Here is a 22372-nt window from a genome sequence, read left to right as displayed (position 1 = left end):
GCCTCGCAGCTTCCTGGTTGGGTTGTAAAAGACAGCCATAACTGAAGTGCATTGAGCCCCTCAAAATAATAGGTCCCGGTGCCACTGCACCTGCTTCAGTTTTGATAGTTTATGTCCTGCCACATTGCTCTGTGAGTGATGCAGTGAGAGAGAATGAAAGGCAAAGTGAGCTCTACATAAAGGCAAAGCTGTGTCTGCCTAGTTTTACAATGTCCCCAGAAACTGGTGCATTAACCCCTCTGCTAGCTACCACACGGTCTTTCTTTTTGTCTTTTGGAGAGCACTGTGGTCATCCAAGCCCTCTTAAAGATACTCCACTTATGAAAAGCAAATTAATGATTTCAGAGAAATGCTTTGTAATGAAATTCTTATAATTTTATTTGTAAGGTGCAGGTATTGCCTTTTTACAGAACATGAAGTAGAATGGTGATTTTCCATTTGTCCACCATTCATTTCCCCTTTGCTCCCCCGTTATTTTAATATATATTCAAGCACTAAGATTGTATTTTGATCTCTAGGCGCAGCTCGAAGCCCAGAAGGCCACCCAGGATTTCCAGCGGGCAACTGAGGTGTTACGCGCAGCCAAGGAGACCATATCGCTAGCGGAGCAGCGGCTACTGGAAGACGACAACCGCCAATTCGACTCCGCTTGGCAAGAGATGCTGAACCACGCTACTCAACGGGTAAGGGCCAGGCAGCCATATGTGCGAGTGAGTGTGTGAAAGAGTTGAGTGACACAACATGGCAGCCATCTTGGTAGTATATATAGACAATAAAGTGGTACTTAATTTCCAGAGGCCGTTGCATTGCGTCATCCCATTGCGTCATGAAGTGTGGTAGCCATGATTAGGAGCAGTGTTTCCTAAACATTTAGCATGGCGGGTTGCTGTTATTGGCTGCATTATAAAGTAAAATGGTTTCAAAGCCATTTGTATTGGCCTCAAAGCATTGGCAAAGACAGAACTATTGGATATGCGCGCATTGCGATCACCGTTAGGAGCTAATCTGCCAAAGTGATATAGGGGTCTACCAGGTGCCTTTGCGACATGCGGTTACATGGAGAGGCTGGTTCTGAAGAACAGAAGGGTTGAGGGGATCTTGAATTGTTATACTGTGGACTGGACGTAGCTTCAAGGGTTAGAAGACTGGAGACCTGGGCTCCAGAGTGTCTTTTGCAGTGTCCCACATGCCTGAGTGTCTGTCGGAAGATCAACGCTTGTTTCTGTGCTGGGATGGTGGCCATTTTGTTGCTGGGTAGGGTAGTAATGTTCTACCATGTCATTTCTAGATAAGGGAAACAGACAGACGTAAAATTGTTTCACCTGAGCTAGAATGGTCTTATCTAACTTCGACCGTCATTTTGTCTCATGTCGGTGGTCCCCCCGTCCGCATCCATCCACCTCCCGTCCACCTTTTCCAACCCGTAAGATTAAACATTCACCGGCACACGCGCTTTTCTCGTCCAAACTCGGAAAAACTGCAGCCCTCTCCTTACACTTCTTTCTCTCCTATGCCCCGCGGCCCCAGTGTTCATTTTTATTATCTTGATAACTTTGGTTTCCAGGGAAACCTGTTACCAAGGCAACCGTGCGCAGCATTAGTGCTGCCTGCGCTCGAGTCTCCCAATGCAGCTGAGTGTTTCCCTGGCCAGCGCGAGGCGCCGCTCGTTACCCGGATGCTGCAGCGGCCCGGGGCTCAGAATGGTTCCCGCCGGGCCCTTCAGTGCCTCGCATCTTTACAAACACAGTTTAGGCTCTTTGGATAAGATAGTGGGATATGTCATGGCGCGGATGCAACACATAACGAACCCAGCTCTGGCAGCGTAACTTAGTTGTCTCCTGGTGAAGAAGGTACAGTTACTTAGGGGCAGTGAAAAAGAAGGACCGAGTTTAGAAAAGATTTAAATAAAAGCTGATATTACCGTGTGTGGGCCACGAAATTATAGGTAGGAATGCCAAAATAAAAATGCCCTATTAGCGAATTAGATGTCTGAAAAAAAGTGGTCCTTGTTTGCAAAAGTGGTCCATGTTTGGGGCAGATTTGAACTTGTAAAGAGAAGCTGTATACGTGTATTTACATGGCATAGAAGACTGTGTGGATGCGAGCTGCTTGCTGCAGGGAATATTTGTTTTAATGTCGGGCCTAGAAGATCATAAAACTGGGCCATGAACAACCCAAAAACGTGCCACACACTGGCCTGCTGCATCAGCCAGTTGGCAACAGCGTGGTTGCCCCGTAGACCAGCCAGACCCTGCAAACTGTCCAGCACTTATGAAGCTCAATGTACACTTCCAAGGCATTGCTTAATTTGTGCCGGTGTTTGCTGGTGCTCAGCACCTGCACCTTTTTCTAAACACCGGCACATATTTATCCACCACAATTTGGTGCTGTTTTTTTTAACAGAATTTTTCAGTGACGATTTGATATGTTTTTTAAAAACTAGCATGTAGGTACTGCTGTCATTAGTATTTAGCAGCAGAGATGTGAGGGCTGGCTGCTGCAGTGGACTCCCGAGAAATACTCTGGGCCCTGGCACTTAACTTTTTACAAATTAGCCACTGCGCCACAATGATCGTTAGATGCCCGTGGTCTGCTTATATTTAGGTTTATAGAAGTTTTCAGCAGTGCCGTACTGCGCCCGTAGAGTGCTGGACGCTACAGAATCAGATGTTGAGATGATCATTCAGACACAAATGCAGTCCAGTCAGGTACGAGAGGGATCCCCAGTGGGGTGTGTTTCAGTTGCAGGATCTGCACTTCAGTCAAATGACTGAACATCTCTGTCTTGAGCTGCTGCTTGGAGCACTTGTGGTTAACTTCTGCCTGTTAATATCAGAAAAGACAGAGCCTATTTATGAGACATGAGTATTGGATACTTTAAAAAATCCAGCATTAATGACAGTTCTGGTGGGAACCCCAAGGGGGCAGTAAAGGACTCTCACCGACATAGCCTATTTGGCATGCTTCATCATGGAGCACTTAATGCAGAATGACAATGCATCTGGGTGGGCTCCACCTCTGAGAAGCTGTGGCGTAACACAGGCCACCACATCCCCCGGGTTGTGGGGGTCCCTCAAGCTCAGGGGGGGCCCACACAAATTTTGTTACACCAGTGCTGAGAAGGAACACTAAAATATGTGGATATGAGGTATTTTCTGAACGTATATCGTTAAAATCACCTTGGGGCCGATGTAGCAAAATACCTATTTGCAATTCTCAAATAGCGATTTTTTGAGAATCGCTATTTGAAAATTGCAAAATGGTATGTATATAAAAATCGCAATTTTTTAGCGACTTCTTACAATTCCTTAATTGCGATTAGCAAATTGCTAATCGCAATTAAGGAATAATTTCCAATTCATTTCTATGGGCCAGGAGGCCCATAGGAATGAATGTGAAGTTATTCTCCATTTGCCTAAGGGCATGTATGTGCGCCACGTGGCACCTTCACAAATGCCAAAAAGTGCATTTGTGAAAGAAATCGCAAATTACCACCAATCTCAAGTTGGTGTTAATTTGGGATTTCTTAATTAGGAATCGCACAATTTGGGTGCTTCATACATAGCATTTAAGGAATCACAATTTGCGATTCCTTAAATGCTGACGCAAAGTTAAGGAATCGCAAATTTTGCGATTCCTTAATTTTGCGATGCAATTTCAATAATACATTGCATTTTCCGATTTTTTTGTCACAAACGCTGCTATTTTGCGAATTGCAGCGTTTGCAACAAAACAATAGTTTGATACATCTGCCCCTATTCAGCTACTCTATTGAATGCATTTTCTAGTCGGACCACTGGTAAGATTAAAACCTATTGCTGTGAACAAACATTGGAATGTTGCAAGGCCGGACTGGCTACCGGGCATTTTGGCATTCTACAGAGCTTGGGGCTGATTTCGTTGATGGGGACCTGCGTGCGCAAAACGAAATTCGTTTTGCATTGTTGATTTCGAAGCACATGCAGGTCTCCATCTACGAAATTAGCCCCCACCGCAGTGACATCAGCCCCCAGCTCTGCAGAATGCCAAAATGCCCGGGAGCCAGTCCGGCCCTGGAATGTTGATGCTCTTGGCTTCTCCCGGCCATCAGAAGCCCGGAGCACTCCACTGTTTTCAACGGAGCGCTCAACATTCCAATGTTCTAATAGAGTTTACATTTCCATTATACCTAGACCAGGGAAAGATCCTCTGTATTCCAGAAATCATAGGTCAATACCCCTAAAAATTATGGTAATTAAAATACTAATTAAAATCTTTGTGCCCAGATTGAAGAAAGTCATGTCACTCACAGTACAAAGGAACCAAGTTAGGTTTGTCCTTGGCGCTCTTTTCAAAATCACATGCATACTGGGTTGCATTTATTATGGCATTCCCGACAGGAGAAAGATGAAAAGGTAATCCTCTCCCTCAATGTTGAAAAAGAATTTCATAAAGTGTGGATTGGCGATAGAAAGTTAATTTTGTTTTAATAAATCAATTTCGTCTTTATTTCGATACAACTGTATCATAAAAGGTGCATACATAGGATACATTTAATAAAAGACATTTTCCATGGTGATACAACTTCATATAAGTATGATTTTACGATGATAATTATGGAGGGGAGGTGTCATCATGATATTAAAAGTACAATAAATACTTAAAAAGGCACGTATCAAAACAAAAATCTACCAACTTACGAGAACTTCGGCAGTAAAAAATTTGGCAGCGTACTACCCCAAACCACACAATAGACCTAAGCAAACGACATTGTTTCCAGTTCATTTTGTGTATCTATGTCTAAATTATGTTATCTTAGCATGTTTTAATAAATCAGTTCTAATAATATGTGTGCTAAACACTGTTTACGATACTGCACTAACATGAGAATGCTACCCTCAGGTGTTTGGCTAACCTAGGTCCAAACTAGGCCTGACTTCCTTTCTTGGATATTAATGTGTGTTTTCGTTTGTTTTTCTGACACCACACTTAAACCAAAATGTGCTCTGGTGCTCTGGATTGACATGCTGTTCTAGAAGAACTACGGAGGAAAGTGTTTGGCAGCATTGAAGACACTTCCTGTTTATGATACATAAGCTTGCGCATTTATGAGACTTTCACTGTTTGTGTAACTAGATTTGTACTGTTGCCTCCGAAAGCAGTAGGTCAGAGTGGAGTTCAGTATATTTAGGGGCTGGTGCTAGAATGGTGGTATTAGATGACGTTCTATAATTTTATGTCGTAATTGTTAATCTATTGCTACATTTGCTCCCCCTATGCTGACTGTGCGATTTCCATTGACTTTCATTGTAAATGTTCCTCCAAAAATGACTCGTTCAGTGGCGAGCTAGAGTTTTAACTCCTTAACTTTGAAGATTGAACCTTGTTGGCTTGTCTCGTGCTTAGGTCATCAAAAAGTTTTGCCTTAACTTGATGTCATTCGTTTGCTGCATTTGATTGAGTCTTATTCAAATTCCCTAAGCAAACTGATTCATTACTATTTTTGCCTTCTATAATGTTCTTGAATGATTGTTAATAAACCTTCCTATTTTGCATTTTTATTCTTGAATCCTAGAGCTTATTTCTGCAATACTATTTGTGTCGGACTGTCATTTAGGGACACATTGTCTCATCTAACCTTGAGGTTCAACGCCATCCCCTATTGTGCGTAGGCACTTTATCTCTCTATCTTATCTGATTATCTGAGCTACCCTCTTTCACGTCATGACCAGAATGGAATGTTGTGTAAACTCAGTCTCTGGCTCAGCTCTACACGATTTGTTGTCACACCCACGGGCGACACGAGTGAACATAGTTCAATGCACCAGCGCTGAATCTGAAAGGCAGGATATTGTAGCCCTGCAGAATCCCACCCAATACATAATTGATGAAGTGTCAATGATTTTAGGGCACTAACAGGGAGCAATGGTAATCCGAATGATTGCTCATTAATGACTTACCCACTCAAGGGCACTAGAAACAGAATCTGCTTTTGAACATACTTATTTTATAATAGTTATTTTAAAATGCCAGGATCTAGTGCATACAATATTGGTAACATCACAGAAGAGAAAAAACAGCTAAGCTTTGCAATAACAGTGAAAACAGGGAAAAACTGTAACATCACAACCTGTAGCCCTTAACACCCTCACTGTGCTATCTCTAAGCGTGATGCTAGTTATAGCACATGATTATAAATTAAGCCTGAGTTACGGAGGTGGAGCGCATACCTGGACAACAGCGTTTGTTGTTGTTTGGAATAGCTTGACAGCTATTTCGAGCACAAGGCCAAGAGCTAGGAGATTGCCTCTGTGCGAGAACGCAAACCTGGTACCAGTTTGTGCCGGCAGAATGGAATGATTCGCAGAGCCTCGGAGAGTCTTGCTCGTGGCTTCTTCAGTCGAGATGGAATCCGGTGCCTTGCTCATCTGGAGCGGTCTGTGACCTGGGTGACGTTTTCCTACCAGGTGGTCAAGTGGCAGCCCTTTTATACTGTGCCTTATCTAAGATGAAACTTGTAATGTTGCCTTAGGACTGTCTTGACATAATCATATACATTAGTGGATGTACTAATAAAGTAAAAATGCCAATATAACCCATTGTTTGGGTTATGGTTTTTTGACCTTGAAAAAGGCACTTCGATATTGTACGGGGGGGGGGGGGGGTTGTCTGTGTCATTGAAGGGAAAATATGACACATTTAGAGGTAAAGAGGATGTGACATATTTACACATCCTCAGAAAGACGAAGGACACAATATTTTTGACCTAGGAATTTAAAGACCACCATTTGCTAGCAGGCCTTTGACAAAATAGAGTCTCGGCCTGCACAAAATGGAGTCTCTATGTGTTCGAGAACCTAAAACTAAATAAGGAAGCCTGAAAGCAAGTAAATAAAACAGATAAATAATAGAATTATGGCTGAAAAAATTGATGACCTTCCTGGAATAATTTAAACTAAATAGCCACTAAATTATCACTGAATGTATTTTGATTTATCTTTCTTATCAGACAAATTCATTATACATTTACAGAATAAAAGCAGATGCCAGCCCCATGCATTTGATGAAGTAGCAATTCATCACTTGGTACATGTTTAATAACACATGTCTTTAAACTGAAAAGAAAAAGGGGCCTCTGCGCTGGAAGACATGATCATTATGACAGGAACTGGTACAGAACTTCATTGACACGGCAAAAATACTGATGGCCATTGTCAACAGTAACTGCTTCCTGAGAGACATAATTCCTGTTCATACAGGTACCTGACGGGGGTGTTCTCAGTCTCCCCTGCTTTTCTATTAGTGCTGGACCACTGGTGATTGCAATTCATTGTTCATATGAGATAACAGGTACAGACACCGAAGCTGGCAAACTTAACTCATGCTGTACACTGATGATGTGTTGTTGATGCTAACGTCTGAAACGTCTGTATCAGGCCTGATGGAGAGAATCAAAATATTGCTGCACATTATGGGTGTAAGATTAATTGGACCAAGGGTGAAGGCTATGCCAATGCCACTGTGTACTTGGCCAGTTCTCTTTGGACATCCATTTAAATGGGTCCAGAACAAGATGAAATACCCAGGTGTAACGATTAGTAGAAACATTCAGCGGATGATTGAAGTTACTATGTGTATCCTTGTTGAGCAAATGCTAATAGATTTTGAGAAGTGAAACAAGCTACAGCCTTCTGTATGGGGATTGGTGCAAACCAGGCGCGGCCCGTACATGTAAGAGCGGTGGGGGGGGAGAGAAAGGCAACATACGATGGGATAGGGAAAATAAATTAATTAATTGATAAAGCCACTTACCTTGCGCTCGCTGCATCGCCGAGTTGGTGATGCAGAGAGCGCAAGGTAAGTGGTTTTATTTATTTATTTATTTCGTTTTCCCTATGCCGTCGTATGTAGGCTTCCCTCCACTGCTCTTACCTGTACTGACCACGCCTGGTGCAAACAATAAAGATGGTAGTGGACCTCTGCCACCCCCAGCCCTCCCCGATTTAATCACATCTATGGTATGCTAGGGATCATAGTCTCTCATACCCAACTTTAACAAATTGATCGTCCGATTAAAAATTACATTTTGCAGTATGGTTCGCCAAGACTAGCAATGGCAAGATGACATGCTCAAACTACCTCCGTAGATTTTCAACTACCTAAGATAGAACTATATCATACTATATCATCTATCGCAGTCGGTGTACCACTTTAAAACTGACCTGAAAAACCCATATTGGGTCTAAATTGGAAAACGAGCTACAAGGCAAAGTAGCAGGCTCACAGGTGACCTACATGGGCCAAGAAATGGGTAACATTAGAGTCAATCCAATTTTGAGAGGATCAGTAAAAATGTGGATTGCTGGATGCAAAATATTACAGAAAAGGGTTCTTGAATTTACAAGCGCCTCTTTGGATTAATGCAGAAACCGATATAAATGGATTAATGATTAACTGGACAATATTGGCAAGTAAAGGAATACTGACTGTTTGTCATGGACTTTAAAATGATGTGATCAAACTCTTTCAGGCATGGAATTCCATATGGATTCTTCACAATTTCTTCTTTACCTACATCTCAAGAACTCTGCAAGCCAAACTGGACACTTTGACGACTAACTTGGGAAATGCATCTCTCCATTTGTACATGGAACAATGGGGTGGGTATAAAATCTGAGCCCCCTTTGAAACTCTAGTCAAAGTGGCATTCTCTAACCGTACTTCGGACCGACTTCAACACAGGTGTCAGCCCATATCCAAAACACAACCACCAAAGCTGAATCGTCTGGCCGTCTACGCAACAATGATCCTAGACTTAGAGACATGCGATTTAAACTGTTATTCTAAAATATTTCACAACTGCCATTGGCCTATATATAAGCTGATTCGCGTGGTGACGTAGTGGAGTCGTGTTCGAGCAGAAGGTACCTCGTCTGTGCCAGTGCCCGACTTAAAAAAATTCTTGGTTTCAGTTTGGTACCAATTGCAAGTCACAAGTAATCTGGAAATTAAACCATCTCTTGAACTTGCCTTACTCCATGATGCTTGTGGAATCCAAGGGATTACATATCACAAGAAGTGATGGCTGGACTCAGTGTTAACAGAGACCAAAGTGTGTCTTTTAAGAATATGGCTGATTCATCTCAGCATACAAATGATATAATAGGGTTGCATTATGATGGATTAGGCCAGATATGGACAATTCGACTAGAAGTTACTTATCCGCAATCACATGTTTCTAGTGGTTTCATAGTTTAGCAGCCACGTGTAGTGATAATATCCTGATATCTGACTAGTTTACCATTAATTACTTAAAAGCTGTCATTGATGTATCATTTTCTGCATGACATAAGTTTAAGTTTAAGTTTAAAATATTTATCAAGCGCAACGTACACCTGGGCGGTTTCTTGGCGCATTTTAGAAACCAATTAAAAGAGTGATCAAAAACAAATGGTAGATGTGTATTTATGCAAGGAGTACATTTAACATGGGGGAATATAGCGCATCAAGAACCCTTAATTTGCATTTGTGACACAGTCTATTGTTGTGTTTAAAATATCCTTAGTTTGATTGCGGCAATATCAAGGCGTTTCAACCTTTTACATTATTTTCAAGGTGATTCATGAGGATAGCAGAATTTAACTAGCACATCAAAGTTGCATAATGATGTCAAACTTACTTCAGTAGCTGAGGAAGAGTATTATACAAACACTATATCCAGGGCAGGGAGACTAAATTTCCAGTGTCTAGACAAAGAGCAGGCAGAGAAATCAGGTTAGTCTGGAACGGCAGAGCAGACAGTCACTCACTGCCCGAGAGGAAACCTTATAGCTGACACATGCTTAGAAGAAGAGAAGGATGAGAACTGGATCTTATGTATTCAGTGATGGAATGCAAGTGTCTGTGTCCTTAAAGACATAGCACCAGTGGCGGCTCCTACGCTAAGGCGGAGGAGTGTCGTCTCACTACTTTCCGCAGTGTATAAAAATGAAAAAGAAATTGATAAAAACTCAACATTTTATCATTTTATTTGTTCCTGCTGTGGCAGCTTTGTGGGATAGGGTTGCTCTGCTTTCAAGGCAGGGGGAGGAGTGGTGAGTATCCTTTAAATGTGCATAAATGTTTGGCCGGCCATCTCAGGACAACCAAACAGTTATGCGCACTTTGCATGTTCTCCTTCCAGGCTGCATTACAGCCTGGGTGAAGAACATGCCCAGGCTCCCATTCCCTGGCTGAGCGTCGAACCACTGCGCTCAGACCAATCACAATGCTGCAGTGCAGTGTTGTGATTGACTTAGGGGCATCTGGGTGCTTCCTGTTTCTGGCCCGAAGCAAGAGACGACAGTGGAGAGACGCGGCGATATGGTAAGTTGATTTCATTTTATTTTTTACACCCCCCGGACTCACCCCCGATCTGTGCCAGCCGCCACTGCATAGCACATTGGGTTCTATAATAGAAACAAGCATGCGATTACCACGCATGAATTTACCATGTGGCGGTTACAACAGGGTACCGTTACAACGTGTTACCTTTTCCAAGCATGCCTTTGCAACACATATACCTTTACCACACAAGCCTTTACAACGAATTTCGCTGTAAAGGCATGACTGGTAAAGGCATATGCTGTGTAAAAGTTACGTGTGGTAATAGTACCCGCTTTTTAGCTGGTGGCACCCGCCACGGGCCCTCCAATGCCCCTAGCCCTGTACACCACTTCTCCCCTCTCCCCTAGGCCTGAAAACCATCCCGCCCCCAGCCCTGAAACCTAAAACCGACCTCCCAGCCCTAAAACACCCCAGCTCCACACTGAGCCCTAAAAGTCGCCCCCAGCCCTGAAAACACCCCAACTGCACACCCTGAGCCCTAAAACCCAGCTCCCAGTCCTGAAAACTGCCCTGTCCCAAGCCCTGAGCTCTAAATCCAGCCCTAAAAACACCCCAGCCTGCTGTCCTGAGCCTTAAAATCCAGCCCTGACCAGAAAACTCGCACTTGCCCTGAGCCCTAAATCCTGGCTCCCCAACCCGGAAAACGACTCCCCAAGCTGCATCCCGATCCCATTCACGTCCCGCCAACTTTTTTTTTTTTACCTCAACCACCTCCCACCCCCCGCTTATTCACTCCGAGTCTAGAGGGCAGACTACCTTTACCACGCATATGCCTTTACTGCCTTTATTACGAAAATCGTTGTAAAGGCATGTGTGGTAAGGCATACTTGTTGTTAAACTATGTGTGGTAAAGGCTATGAGTGGTAAAGGTAGTCGCATTGTGAGGCGCTTTGTAAATGTAACGCGTGGTAACAGCCGCGTTGTAATTGCTGTTTCCCAACACAGAGTAATTCTATGTGAATGAGCTCAGCACAGGCACACTTCTGTGACATGCTTTACTGAAGTCTCTCAGATATATGTTGAAATATTTTGGAGAGTCATTTAAGAAATATGAATTGCACTGATCAATGACTGTCATTGCAGCACAATGCAAAAGTTTAATAGATATATCAATAAGTAAATGCACTGAAAGGACACTATGGGCCTAACTACGATGTCGGGCGGACACCGTAGCGATCTGGAACCGCTCGACCATAGGTCGGCAGTTCCGACCTCACAATTTGGATGCGACCACCCATAGGGCAGTTGGAAACATCCATTTTGCTATGTTTGGAAACACATGAGGCAGGCACAGTGCAGGGATGTATGAGGGGGTGCTATAGGTGGTCGGCCAGGCCCCATAGTGGCAGACCGCCATGAAAGAGCAAGGGGAAAGTGCCATCATAATCATGACGCTCGGCTCAGCCGTCATTAGGGGATTATGGTGCCCTCCGACTCAGACGGGCTCCTTGAGCCCTTCGGAAGCACATCGGAATTCCCCCGCAGGTTTCACTCCGACCGCCGTCATCCTAATACGGCGGTCGGACTGAAACCTGCGATGTCGGAGGCTGTCCGCCTGACATCGTAATTAGGCCCTATGTGTAACACTTTACAAAAACAAAAATGAATGCAAAGTTAGGTGGGTCTGAAAGAAAATGACAGTATATTTAGCTGTAAGTACCGTGATTCACCCATTAGATTGACAACAAGTTACCAACAGCAACCAAATTCACCTTTGAAAGATGGTTGTGCTATTAGCACAGTGTCACATTTATCCTAATCTTAGCCGACTGCCACCTGATCAGTAAAAAAGAGAAATAATCAAGAAAGCGGTCGCATATGGGAAAGCTGACATGGAGGACTTGCATATAATGAATGTCATTGCATTTTCTACTTGAAATCATTTCTTAGGGCAAAGACATCTACTTTAAATCAGCTGGATACAATAAATCCTATTTATATCCAGTCTGTAGTCCACTCTCTTTAATGGTTTGAAGGATGTGGCTGCTTTATTGCTATTTAGCTCTCAGTGATATGTGATCACTTAGTGTAAGCAAGAGCATTATCGACCCTGATCATTCATCAGCCAGGGTACATCCAGTTGAAGGCACCCGCTGGAGAGATCTCAGCATTGCTCTCTTGCAGAAAGTGTCTCTATGGAGAGGATCGTCCTTGGGTGTTCAGTGAGCGCAAAGACCAACATTTGGGTAAAGAATCAACCAGGGTTCAACTGTGATGACAGCACAGGTCTTATTACCCTATGTTCTTGGGGATTCTCAGTGGATATTTGTATGAGACGTCATTCACGTCTGGATTAGAAAGGTTAAAAAGTTCTGCCCACACTGTATTGTATTGTATTATATATAGCATTTATAGAGCGCAACAAACACCCTGCGGGTACCTTGGTGCTATGGTGTTAGAAAGGCGATTCCAGGGGAGACAGAAGATGTCTGACTGCCGCCCGAAACCCCCCTTTCCGTATGGAATTGGCCGAGCGCCGTCGAGACGCCTCTTTGGCGAGGCTCCTCTCCTACTATCGTAACAGCCGAGCAATCACACCACCACAGAGAGACACCACACAAGAGTAGATTTAAGAGTCTTTATATAAGGAATAAAGGCAAGGTTCCGCAGCAATATGCACAGGGGGGATCGAGGGATCCCAACAAAGTCTCAATGTCCGGGGAAGGGGGTAGCAGGACAGTCTTGGTACCAGCTGGTACTAGGAAACCCTGCGCACAGCTCTCAATCCTCGAGCTGGGGGGTGCCGGGAGCCGCGACAGCGTCAGCAGGGCTCCGAAGATGGTTCAGCTTGGTAGAGCCGCGACAGCGTCAGCAGGGCTCGGCGGATAGTTCAGCTTGGTAGAGCCGCGACAGCGTCAGCAGGGCTCGGCGGATGGTTCAGCTTGGTAGAGCCGCGACAGCGTCAGCAGGGCTCGGCGGATGGTTCAGCTTGGTAGAGCCGCGACAGCGTCAGCAGGGCTCGGCGGATGGTTCAGCTTGGTAGAGCTGCGACAGCGTCAGCAGGGCTCGGCGGATGGTTCAGCTTGGTAGAGCCGCGACAGCGTCAGCAGGGCTCGGCGGATGGTTCAGCTTGGTAGAGCCGCGACAGCGTCAGCAGGGCTCAGAGGTTCCAGTTTCCAGGTTCAAGAGTTCTTATCAGCCGCGACGAGGTCAGCAGGGCTTCGACTCCCAGATACAACTGACTTCCTGATCCAGGGCTGGCCCAGATATAGGACTGGAGTCCTTTGATGTTCGGACCCTCGCGCCTGGGGGGCAGAGGGGCCGGGATGAAGGTGTCCAGACACCCAGCATGGGGGTGGAGCCAGCGCCCAGGGAGGCCGGAGGGCGATAGATACCAGGCGTCCGGGGACGGCTGGAGGGCCATCGAAACTCCTCTCCTCCGGGATCCGCCAAGTGGCCACTTTACCACCTGGGTTGATCTTGGTGCCACGATGTCGGGGCTTCGCTGGGGCCGCGGCCGGGGTCGGGCCGAGGCCACGTGCTTGGGACGCGATGGGCCCAAGATGGAGTCGGGCCTGAAAGGGTGGCCCGGGGTGGTGACCGGACCTGCAGAGTTGGGGCGAGCTGGGTTCGCCGGGTTCCAGGGGGGGAGAGCCGGGGTTTGCCAGGGGGGCGGCTCTCGTCGAGAGTTCGTTGAGGGTGGTGTCCGGGGGGCGACAGCGGGTCGATGGAGGGCCGTTGTCGTCCAGGGACCGCCATGCGGGAGGGGTTGGACCACGCCACGAGGCCGGGTCCAACACACGTCCCCTCCAGCTGAAGGCGGGGAGAGTCACCCATCTTCTTGGGGATTCTCCTCGTCGAGGCGGAAGAAGCGGGACAGGCCGTCAGCGTTGGCGAGTTGGTTGCCAGGGCGATGTTCCACAGTGAAGTCCATCCCTTGCAGGGAGATGGACCATCGCAGCAGCTTCGGGTTCTCTCCACGCATTTACATCAGCCACCGCAGGGGTCGGTGGTCGGTCTGTACCCTGAAGTGGGTGCCGAAGAGGTAGGGCCGGAGTTTCTTTAGGGCCCACACAACGGCGAAGGCTTCTCTTTCGATGGTGCTCCACCGTTGTTCTCGCGCCAGCAGCCGCCGGCTGATGAAGGCCACCGGTTGGTCAACCCCCTAGGGGTTAACTTGCGACAGGACCGCCCCGATGCCGTGCTCCGAGGCGTCGGTTTGGACCACAAACTCTCGGCTGTAGTCAGGGGCCTGGAGCACAGGGGCGGTGCACATGGCGGCCTTTAGAGTCTCGAAGGCCGTCTGACACTCGGGGGTCCAGTGTACTTTCTGTGGTTGCCTTTTGGAGGTCAGTTCAGTGAGGGGCACCACAATGCTCCCGTAGTCCTTTATAAAGCGCCGATAATATCCCGTGAGCCCCAGGAAGGCTCGGACTGCTGTCTGGGTGACCGGCCACGATGGCGTCAATCTTGGGTTGCAGGGGAGCCACATGGCCGCTCCCCACTTGGTGCCCCAGATAGGTCACGGACCCTTGGCCTATCTGGCACTTGCTTGCTTTCACTGTTAGTCCGGCCCGCCGGAGGGCCATCAGGACCTCCCAGAGGTGTCTCAAGTGTTCGTTCCAGTGGAGGCTGTACACCGCAATATCGTCCAGATATGCGGCACTGAACTCTTCTAACCCCGCTAGCACCCTATTCACCGGTCTCTGGAAGGTAGCGGGGGCGTTTTTCATGCCGAAGGGCATCACCTTGAATTGGAAGTGGCCATCGGGGGTCGAGAAGGCGGATCGTTCTTGGGCCCCGGGGGTGAGTCCGATCTGCCAATATCCGGCCGTGAGGTCGAAGGTGCTGAGGTATCTGGCGGCCCCCAGGCGATCGATCAGTTCATCCGCCCGGGGGATGGGGTGGGCGTCGGTCCTGGTAACGGCATTCAGTCCCCGGTAGTCGACACAAAACCGGAGCTCTGGAGGGGCGCCGAGGGCGGCGGCTTTAGGGACCAGGACAACTGGACTGGCCCAGGGACTGTCTGAGGGCTCGACCACTCCCAGGGCTAGCATCTTGGCAACTTCGGACTGGATGCAGGCCCGGACTCGGTCGGGAACTCGGTAGGCAGGCTCAGCTCCGTGCGGGCAAAGTGAGGCTTGAGCCGGTTGGCGTGCAGGACCCGGAGGGGGTTCCTGGGGGACTCCATGTCCACCAGATAGGTGACGGGGCTCTTGCGCTCCACCACTTTGAAGGGCCCCATCCATTTGTCCTGGAGGGCACAGGGTTCGACCGGGGACATGACCCAGACTTGTTGGCCCGGCTAGAACTCGATGGACGAGGCGTTCTGGTCATACCAGCGTTTCATCTCCTCCTGACTCGCCTCCAGATTGGCCTCGGCAAGTTCCCGGAACTTCCAAGTCTGGTTCCAGAGAGTCAGGAGGTACCGGTAGACATCTGGCGGGGCATCTCGGGCTGTATTCTCCCAGCCTTCTTTGATCAGGCTGAGGGGACCTCGGACAGGGTGTCCATACAATAGTTCAAAGGGGCTGAACCCCAGGGACTTCTGAGGTACCTCCCGATAGGCAAACAGGAGGCATGGTAGTAGGACGTCCCCATTGCGGCGGAGGGGTTCTTCTAGGCCCTTGATCATCCCCTTGAGTGTTCTGTTAAACCGCTCCACAAGTCCATTCCCTTGGGGGTGATACGGGGTGGTGAACTTATATGTGACCCCGCATTGTTGCCACAGGGACCGCATATATTTCGATATAAAGTTTGTGCCCCGATCCCTCACGACCTCTCGGGGGAATCCCACTCGGGAGAAGATCCCCATTAGTGCTCGGCCCACCACGGAGGCCATTATGGTCCGGAGGGGGATGGCTTCTGGGTAGTGGGTGGCGTGTTCCACCAGGACGAGGATGAAGCGGTGTCCCTGTGAGGTGCGGGGGTCCCGGGGCCCCACGATATCGATCCCCACTCGTTCGAAGGGGGTTGTCACCACGGGAAAGGGTTGGAGCGGGGCCTTGCTTTTTCCCCCGCTCTTCCCGCTGGCTTGACAGGTCGGACAGGTCCTGCAGTGATTGCTCACATCGTTGCGCATCTTGGGCCAGTAGAAGTGGGTCACCAGGCGGCTGTAAGTTTTGTCCTGCCCCAGGTGCCCGGCGAGGGGCACGTCGTGTGCCAGGTTTAAGAGGAAGTCTCTGAATCGTAGGGGGACCACCAACACCCGGCTGGCCCCCAGTTCACCAATTTTCTGTTCACTGTATAGGAGGTCGTGGTCCCAGTAGACCCAGTGGGACCCCAACGTGTCCCCGGCGGCTTGAGCTGCGGCTTGCTGCCGGGTCCCCTCGAGGGAGGGACAGGTCTTCTGTTCCTGCCGGAATTGTTCTCGGGTGGGACCACCTTCCTGGCGCCATTGGCTTAGTTCAGGGATGTCGCCGAGTTCGGCGATGTCTTCGCGGTTGGGCCCTGGGGGCCCGGGCTCATGGCCGGTTTCTTCATCGATGGCGGGTGGCGGAGGCGCGGGCCATTCCTGTTCTTCGGTCGGGGAGGCATCCGCTGGCGCCGGGGCCCGGGCTGCCATGGATCGGGTTGTCAAACAAACCCACTCGGGTAGTCCCAGCATCCCCAGATGCTCTCTCCGCTCGACTTGGGCCCAGGGGGAACTCTCGAGATCGTTTCCGAGGAGGCAGTCCACGGGGGCGTCGTCCCGGACGGTTACCTTTAGCATGCCCGAGACCCCTCCCCACTCGAAGGGGATTCGGGCCATCTGGCACAGGGTCTCGGAATTGTCGGCGGCCAGCACGGGGCACAGCACATTCGGTAGGATCTGTTCGGGGGTCACCAGGTGGCAGCGGACGGCTGTCACACTGGCTCCAGTGTCACGGAGTGCTTCGGTCCGGCGCCCATTAATGTTGACCCACTGACGGTACTTTTGGGTGTTGCTCGGGAGTGGAGCCCGGGGAATCATGTCTCTCTCGCCAGGGCCATGGCGGCTGGCTCCCACTCGGTCTGGTCCTCGTTGTAGACCTCTTCTTCTTCCTCGCCTCCTTCCCCCAGGGCTGCGGCAGCGATCTGGCGGGTCGGAGGTCCGGCAACGCCGGTGCGCTGGTTCATTGCGCATTGGGGGTCACTGGCGAAGTGACCTGGCCGCTGGCATCTGGGGCCCCGGTCGCGCTGGGGGGGCCCTCTTCGGGTCAGGGACGGTGAAGTGTTGTTCTGGGGCGACCCCCGGGGTGGACTCCGGGGCGGCGCAGGCGGGAAGTCTCGGCTCCGGTTCTGGCCCCCTCCGCCGCCTCGCTGGCGGGGGTGCCCTTGCGTGTTCCGTCCGGACTCTCCAATCGGGGTCCGGGGGACCCGGGTGCTCACCCATCGATCGGCCTCGACGGCGAGCTTCCGTGGCTCGGTCAGCTTGCTGTCGAGTAGATGCTGTCTGAGCTCGACAAAGCAGTTGTTGCAGAGGTGCTCCCATACGATGAGGTCGAACAGCTGCTCGTAGGTGGTCACTTTGCTGCCCTTTATCCACCCTTCTAGCGCTCTGCTATAAAAGTTCACGTACTCCACCCATGTAGTACCGGGGATCTTTTTACAGTCTCTGAATCTTTGCCGGTACATCTCAGGGGTGAGTCCATACCGGGTGAGCAGGGCGTCCTTCATGTGATCATAGGAGGACATCACGTCGTCGGCCAGGTCCAGCAGGGTGTCTCTTCCTTCGCTGACGAATCTCCCCCATAGGCCGGCACCCCAATCTTTTCGGGGTATGTGGTGCGCGGCCATGGCGACTTCGTAGGCCTTAAACCACTGCTGGATGTTGTCATTTTTGTAGTACTCTTTGACGACATCCTTGGGAATGTGGACCTTCGTGTTGGCAGGAGGCGGGGGGTTTCGGAGCACCGCGGCGCCAGCTTCTTGGCTCTTGGCCTTGATCTCCAGCTCTTTGAGGCCACGCTCATGTTCGAACGTGAGTTTCTTTTCTTCCAAATCGCTCTGTCTCCGTCTCTCCGGAGGCGTGGGTTCGAATCCCACCGCTGCCACCAATGTTAGAAAGGCGATTCCAGGGGAGACAGAAGATGTCTGACTGCCGCCCCGAAACCCCCCTTTCCATATGGAATTGGCCGAGCGCCGTCGAGAGGCCTCTTTGGCGAGGCTCCTCTCCTACTATCGTAACAGCCGAGCAATCACACCACCACAGAGAGACACCACACAAGAGTAGATTTAAGAGTCTTTATAAAAGGAATAAAGGCAAGGTTCCGCAGCAATATGTACGGGGGGGATCGAGGGATCCCAACAAAGTCTCAATGTCCGGGGAAGGGGGTAGCGGGACAGTCTTGGTACCAGCTGGTACTAGGAAACCCTGCGCACAGCTCTCAATCCTCGAGCTGGGGGGTGCCGGGAGCCGCGACAGCGTCAGCAGGGCTCCGAAGATGGTTCAGCTTGGTAGAGCCGCGACAGCGTCAGCAGGGCTCGGCGGATAGTTCAGCTTGGTAGAGCCGCGACAGCGTCAGCAGGGCTCGGCCGATGGTTCAGCTTGGTTGAGCCGCGACAGCGTCAGCAGGGCTCGGCGGATGGTTCAGCTTGGTAGAGCCGCGACAGCGTCAGCAGGGCTCGGCGGATGGTTCAGCTTGGTAGAGCCGCGACAGCGTCAGCAGGGCTCGGCGGATGGTTCAGCTTGGTAGAGCCGCGACAGCGTCAGCAGGGCTCAGCGGATGGTTCAGCTTGGTAGAGCCGCGACAGCGTCAGCAGGGCTCGGCGGATGGTTCAGCTTGGTAGAGCTGCGACAGCGTCAGCAGGGCTCAGAGGTTCCAGGTTCCAGGTTCAAGAGTTCTTATCAGGATCAGCCGTGACGAGGTCAGCAGGGCTTCGACTCCCAGATACAACTGACTTCCTGATCCAGGGCTGGCCCAGATATAGGACTGGAGTCCTTTGATGTCCGGATCCTCGCGCCTGGGGGGCAGAGGGGCCGGGATGAAGGTGTCCAGACACCCAGCAGGGGGGTGGAGCCAGCGCCCAGGGAGGCCAGAGGGCGATCGATACCAGGCGTCCGGGGACGGCTGGAGGGCCATCGAAACTCCTCTCCTCCGGGATCCGCCAAGTGGCCACTTTACCACCTGGGTTGATCTTGGTGCCACGATGTCGGGGCTTCGCTGGGGCCGCGGCCGGGGTCGGGCCGAGGCCACGTGCTCGGGACGAGATGGGCCCAAGATGGAATCGGGCCTGAAAGGGTGGCCCGGGGTGGTGACCGGACCTGCAGAGTTGGGGCGAGCTGGGTTCGACGGGTTCCAGGGGGGGAGAGCCGGGGTTTGCCAGGGGGGCGGCTCTCGTCAAGAGTTCGTTGAGAGTGGTGTCCGGGGGGCGACAGCGGGTCGATGGAGGGCCGATGTCGTCCAGGGCCCGCCATGCGGGAGCGGTAGGACCACGCCACGAGGCCGGGTCCAACATATGGTACAAGATGCAACCCTTCAGAACTTAAAGAGGGCAGAAACCGATTGGACAGCACCTAAAGACTTGTGCGCATACCTCGCTTGGATGCAGGTGGTACTGGTCCATCTTGGGATGCTGACTAGTTTAGTGATGCTCATTATTTAGGATAGAGGGCTAGGGTCAAGGGTAAACGGGGACTATCTTTGACCAACGGGTGGTCCTGAGAAGGTTAGTTTTGATCACTCGCTGATCCCAAGTTGAGGATGTGTTTCATAATCTCAATCCTTATCACCCTGGCTGATGTCACCGTCGGGTTGCCGTGGCGGTGGATTGATGTAAAGTCAACACAATGACATGGGGGTGCCATTCCCTACCACCTGTGTATTGTGCCTGCCTGTAAACGGTAAATAAATGATTGACAGGTGCCTCTTCGCTACTCATTCCTGCTGCAGCCAGAAACTGGTGCATTCATTTACAACAAGCATTGCAAACTTCTCGAATGGTTTTCCCTGGGGCATAGCCGGCAACATCTGCATAATTGTCATCGTAACTCCTTCAAAGCAGCTTGTACGTGCTCTTAAAATACCACTGGGCACTGACACAGCAAATTACTAAGACAATTTCATTAATCTGCTACGAATAGATCACTGCTGGAGGAGGTCATCAGCATAAACCCAGCTCATTAATTCTATGCAAATGAGGCACCCTTCTTCAGTATACATCTGTTTACCAACTGCATCTCAGTCTGATTTTTAAGGACACTGACGGCTTTGAACACCAGCAGATGCCACTGAATTCAATGTGTGATTCAAACTGTCTCACTGCTTGATGGCTGCCGCCTCTAGGCGCTTGCCCAAGTATGCTGGAGTTGACTTGTCGGCGTACATCCCTGTGTCGGTAGAGCGGGGTCAAGCTGCGGACCATTCCTCCAAATTTCGTAGCTTAACGTTCATTATTTTCAGCACTTAATTGAAATATAGATAACGCGAGGGACAGAACTCGATAAAACTCTAAAATAATTAAATAAATAAATGGCGGGGCTGATCAGACCTGGACTGCCTGTTTTTCCACCAGGCATTTCCCTGGTGGGCTGGGCCTTTGGAGGCGGTGTTTTTTTAGGGCGGGGGCAATGCTGGTGCCTCTGTCGCTTTCTTCAGCTTCCCCCAATTCACCAACAAGCATTTACAATGCAATGGTTTTGCCTTTGACAATGTTAGAGCTATTGGCATTGTAAATGTTAAAATTTCCATCTATGTTTTTGTTGAGTAAACAGATAAATAAATGGTGTTGTTGTTTAGTAGTAAATAGCTTTATTTTTCGAAATTGTGAGACTTATTGCATTTGCACTTATACACACACACACAGGTATATGTACACAGAGCTATACATACACAGAGAGAGAGAGAGAGAGAGCTAGAGTGAGAAAGACAGAGAGAGAGAGCTAGAGGGAGTAAGAGAGAGAGAAGGAGCTAGAGAGAGTAAGACAGAGAGAGAAGGAGACAGAGGGAGCTAGAGGGAGTAAAACAGAGAGAGAGGGAGCTAGACAGAGAGAGGGAGCTAGAGGGAGTAAGAGAGAGAGAAGGAGCTAGAGGGAGCTAGAGCGAGCAAGACAGAGAGAGGGGAGCTAGAGGGAGCAAGGGGGAGCTAGAGGGAGCAAGGGAGAGAGAGGGAGCTAGAGGGAGCAAGACAGAGAGAGGGAGCTAGAGGGATTAAGGCGGAGAGAGAAGGAGCTAGAGAGAGTAAGACAGAGAGAGAAGGAGACAGAGGGAGCTAGAGGGAGTAAAACAGAGAGAGAGGGAGCTAGACAGAGAGGGAGGTGGAGTAAGAGAGAGAGAAGGAGCTAGAGGGAGCTAGGGCGAGCAAGACAGAGAGAGAGGGAGCTAAAGGGAGCAAGGGAGCTAGAGGGAGCAAGACAGTGAGAGGGAGCTAGAGGGATTAAGACGGAGAGAGAAGGAGCTAGAGGGAGTAAGACAGCTAGAGGGATTAAGACGGAGAGAGAAGGAGCTAGAGGGAGTAAGACAGAGAGAGAGGGAGCTAGACGGAGCAAGACACAGAGAGAGGGAGCTAGACGGAGCAAGACACAGAGAGAGGGAGCTAGAAAGAGCAAGACATATAGAGAGGGAGCTATAGAGAGTAAGACAGAGAGAGAGAGAGAGCTAGAGTGAGAAAGACAGAGAGAAGCTAGGATTTATCATGTAGTTGGGGGAGTCTTAAATGCCAGTGTCCAGCACATTTACTCAAAATGGCCTTCCCTGTTCACTTGTAATATCTAGGAATCAACTTAGACATCACAGAGGCAAACTGTCCCCGTCTGCCTAAAAATGTCACGTTTCTACCGACAGGGGCAACCTCGGATGCCGGGATCCCAACGAGCCAATTGCATTTTTTCCTTGTTTCCCAGGAAACAAGGAAACTTTGTATAGGCCGGGCATGGGACCATGGATTACCAGGCTAAAGTTAAGATAACATACACATGGCACACCACAAACTTCTTCAGCAGGATCGCATTTTTCATTAAATGTAGAAGTAACACGCTTTTAGATTTTTTTTTTCATACCTATTGCACAGGACATAGGGATGCCATAAAGAATGTAACTGATACTTTCGAGAGGTGTACCAAACAGGAAAGTCTATTCAATTTTTATGGTGCTCTTATAGAATGTAG

The 22372-nt window shown here is 49.5% G+C and overlaps 1 protein-coding gene across 1 annotated transcript in view; it reads left to right on the top strand.

The window, feature by feature from the left end:
- The window catches only part of SH3BP5 (SH3 domain binding protein 5), a 253938-nt gene that overhangs the window by 173340 nt on the left and 58226 nt on the right, over nucleotides 1–22372 (top strand). The window contains exon 4 of the mRNA XM_078663894.1: nucleotides 519–683. Within this exon, the coding sequence (XP_078520020.1) occupies nucleotides 519–683 (165 nt within the window). The remainder of the gene's footprint in view (nucleotides 1–518; nucleotides 684–22372) is intronic.

Source organism: Lissotriton helveticus, chromosome 10 (genome assembly GCF_964261635.1).
Source record: "Lissotriton helveticus chromosome 10, aLisHel1.1, whole genome shotgun sequence".
NCBI lineage: Eukaryota > Metazoa > Chordata > Amphibia > Caudata > Salamandridae > Lissotriton > Lissotriton helveticus.
This window is presented reverse-complemented; position numbering and strand designations above follow the sequence as displayed.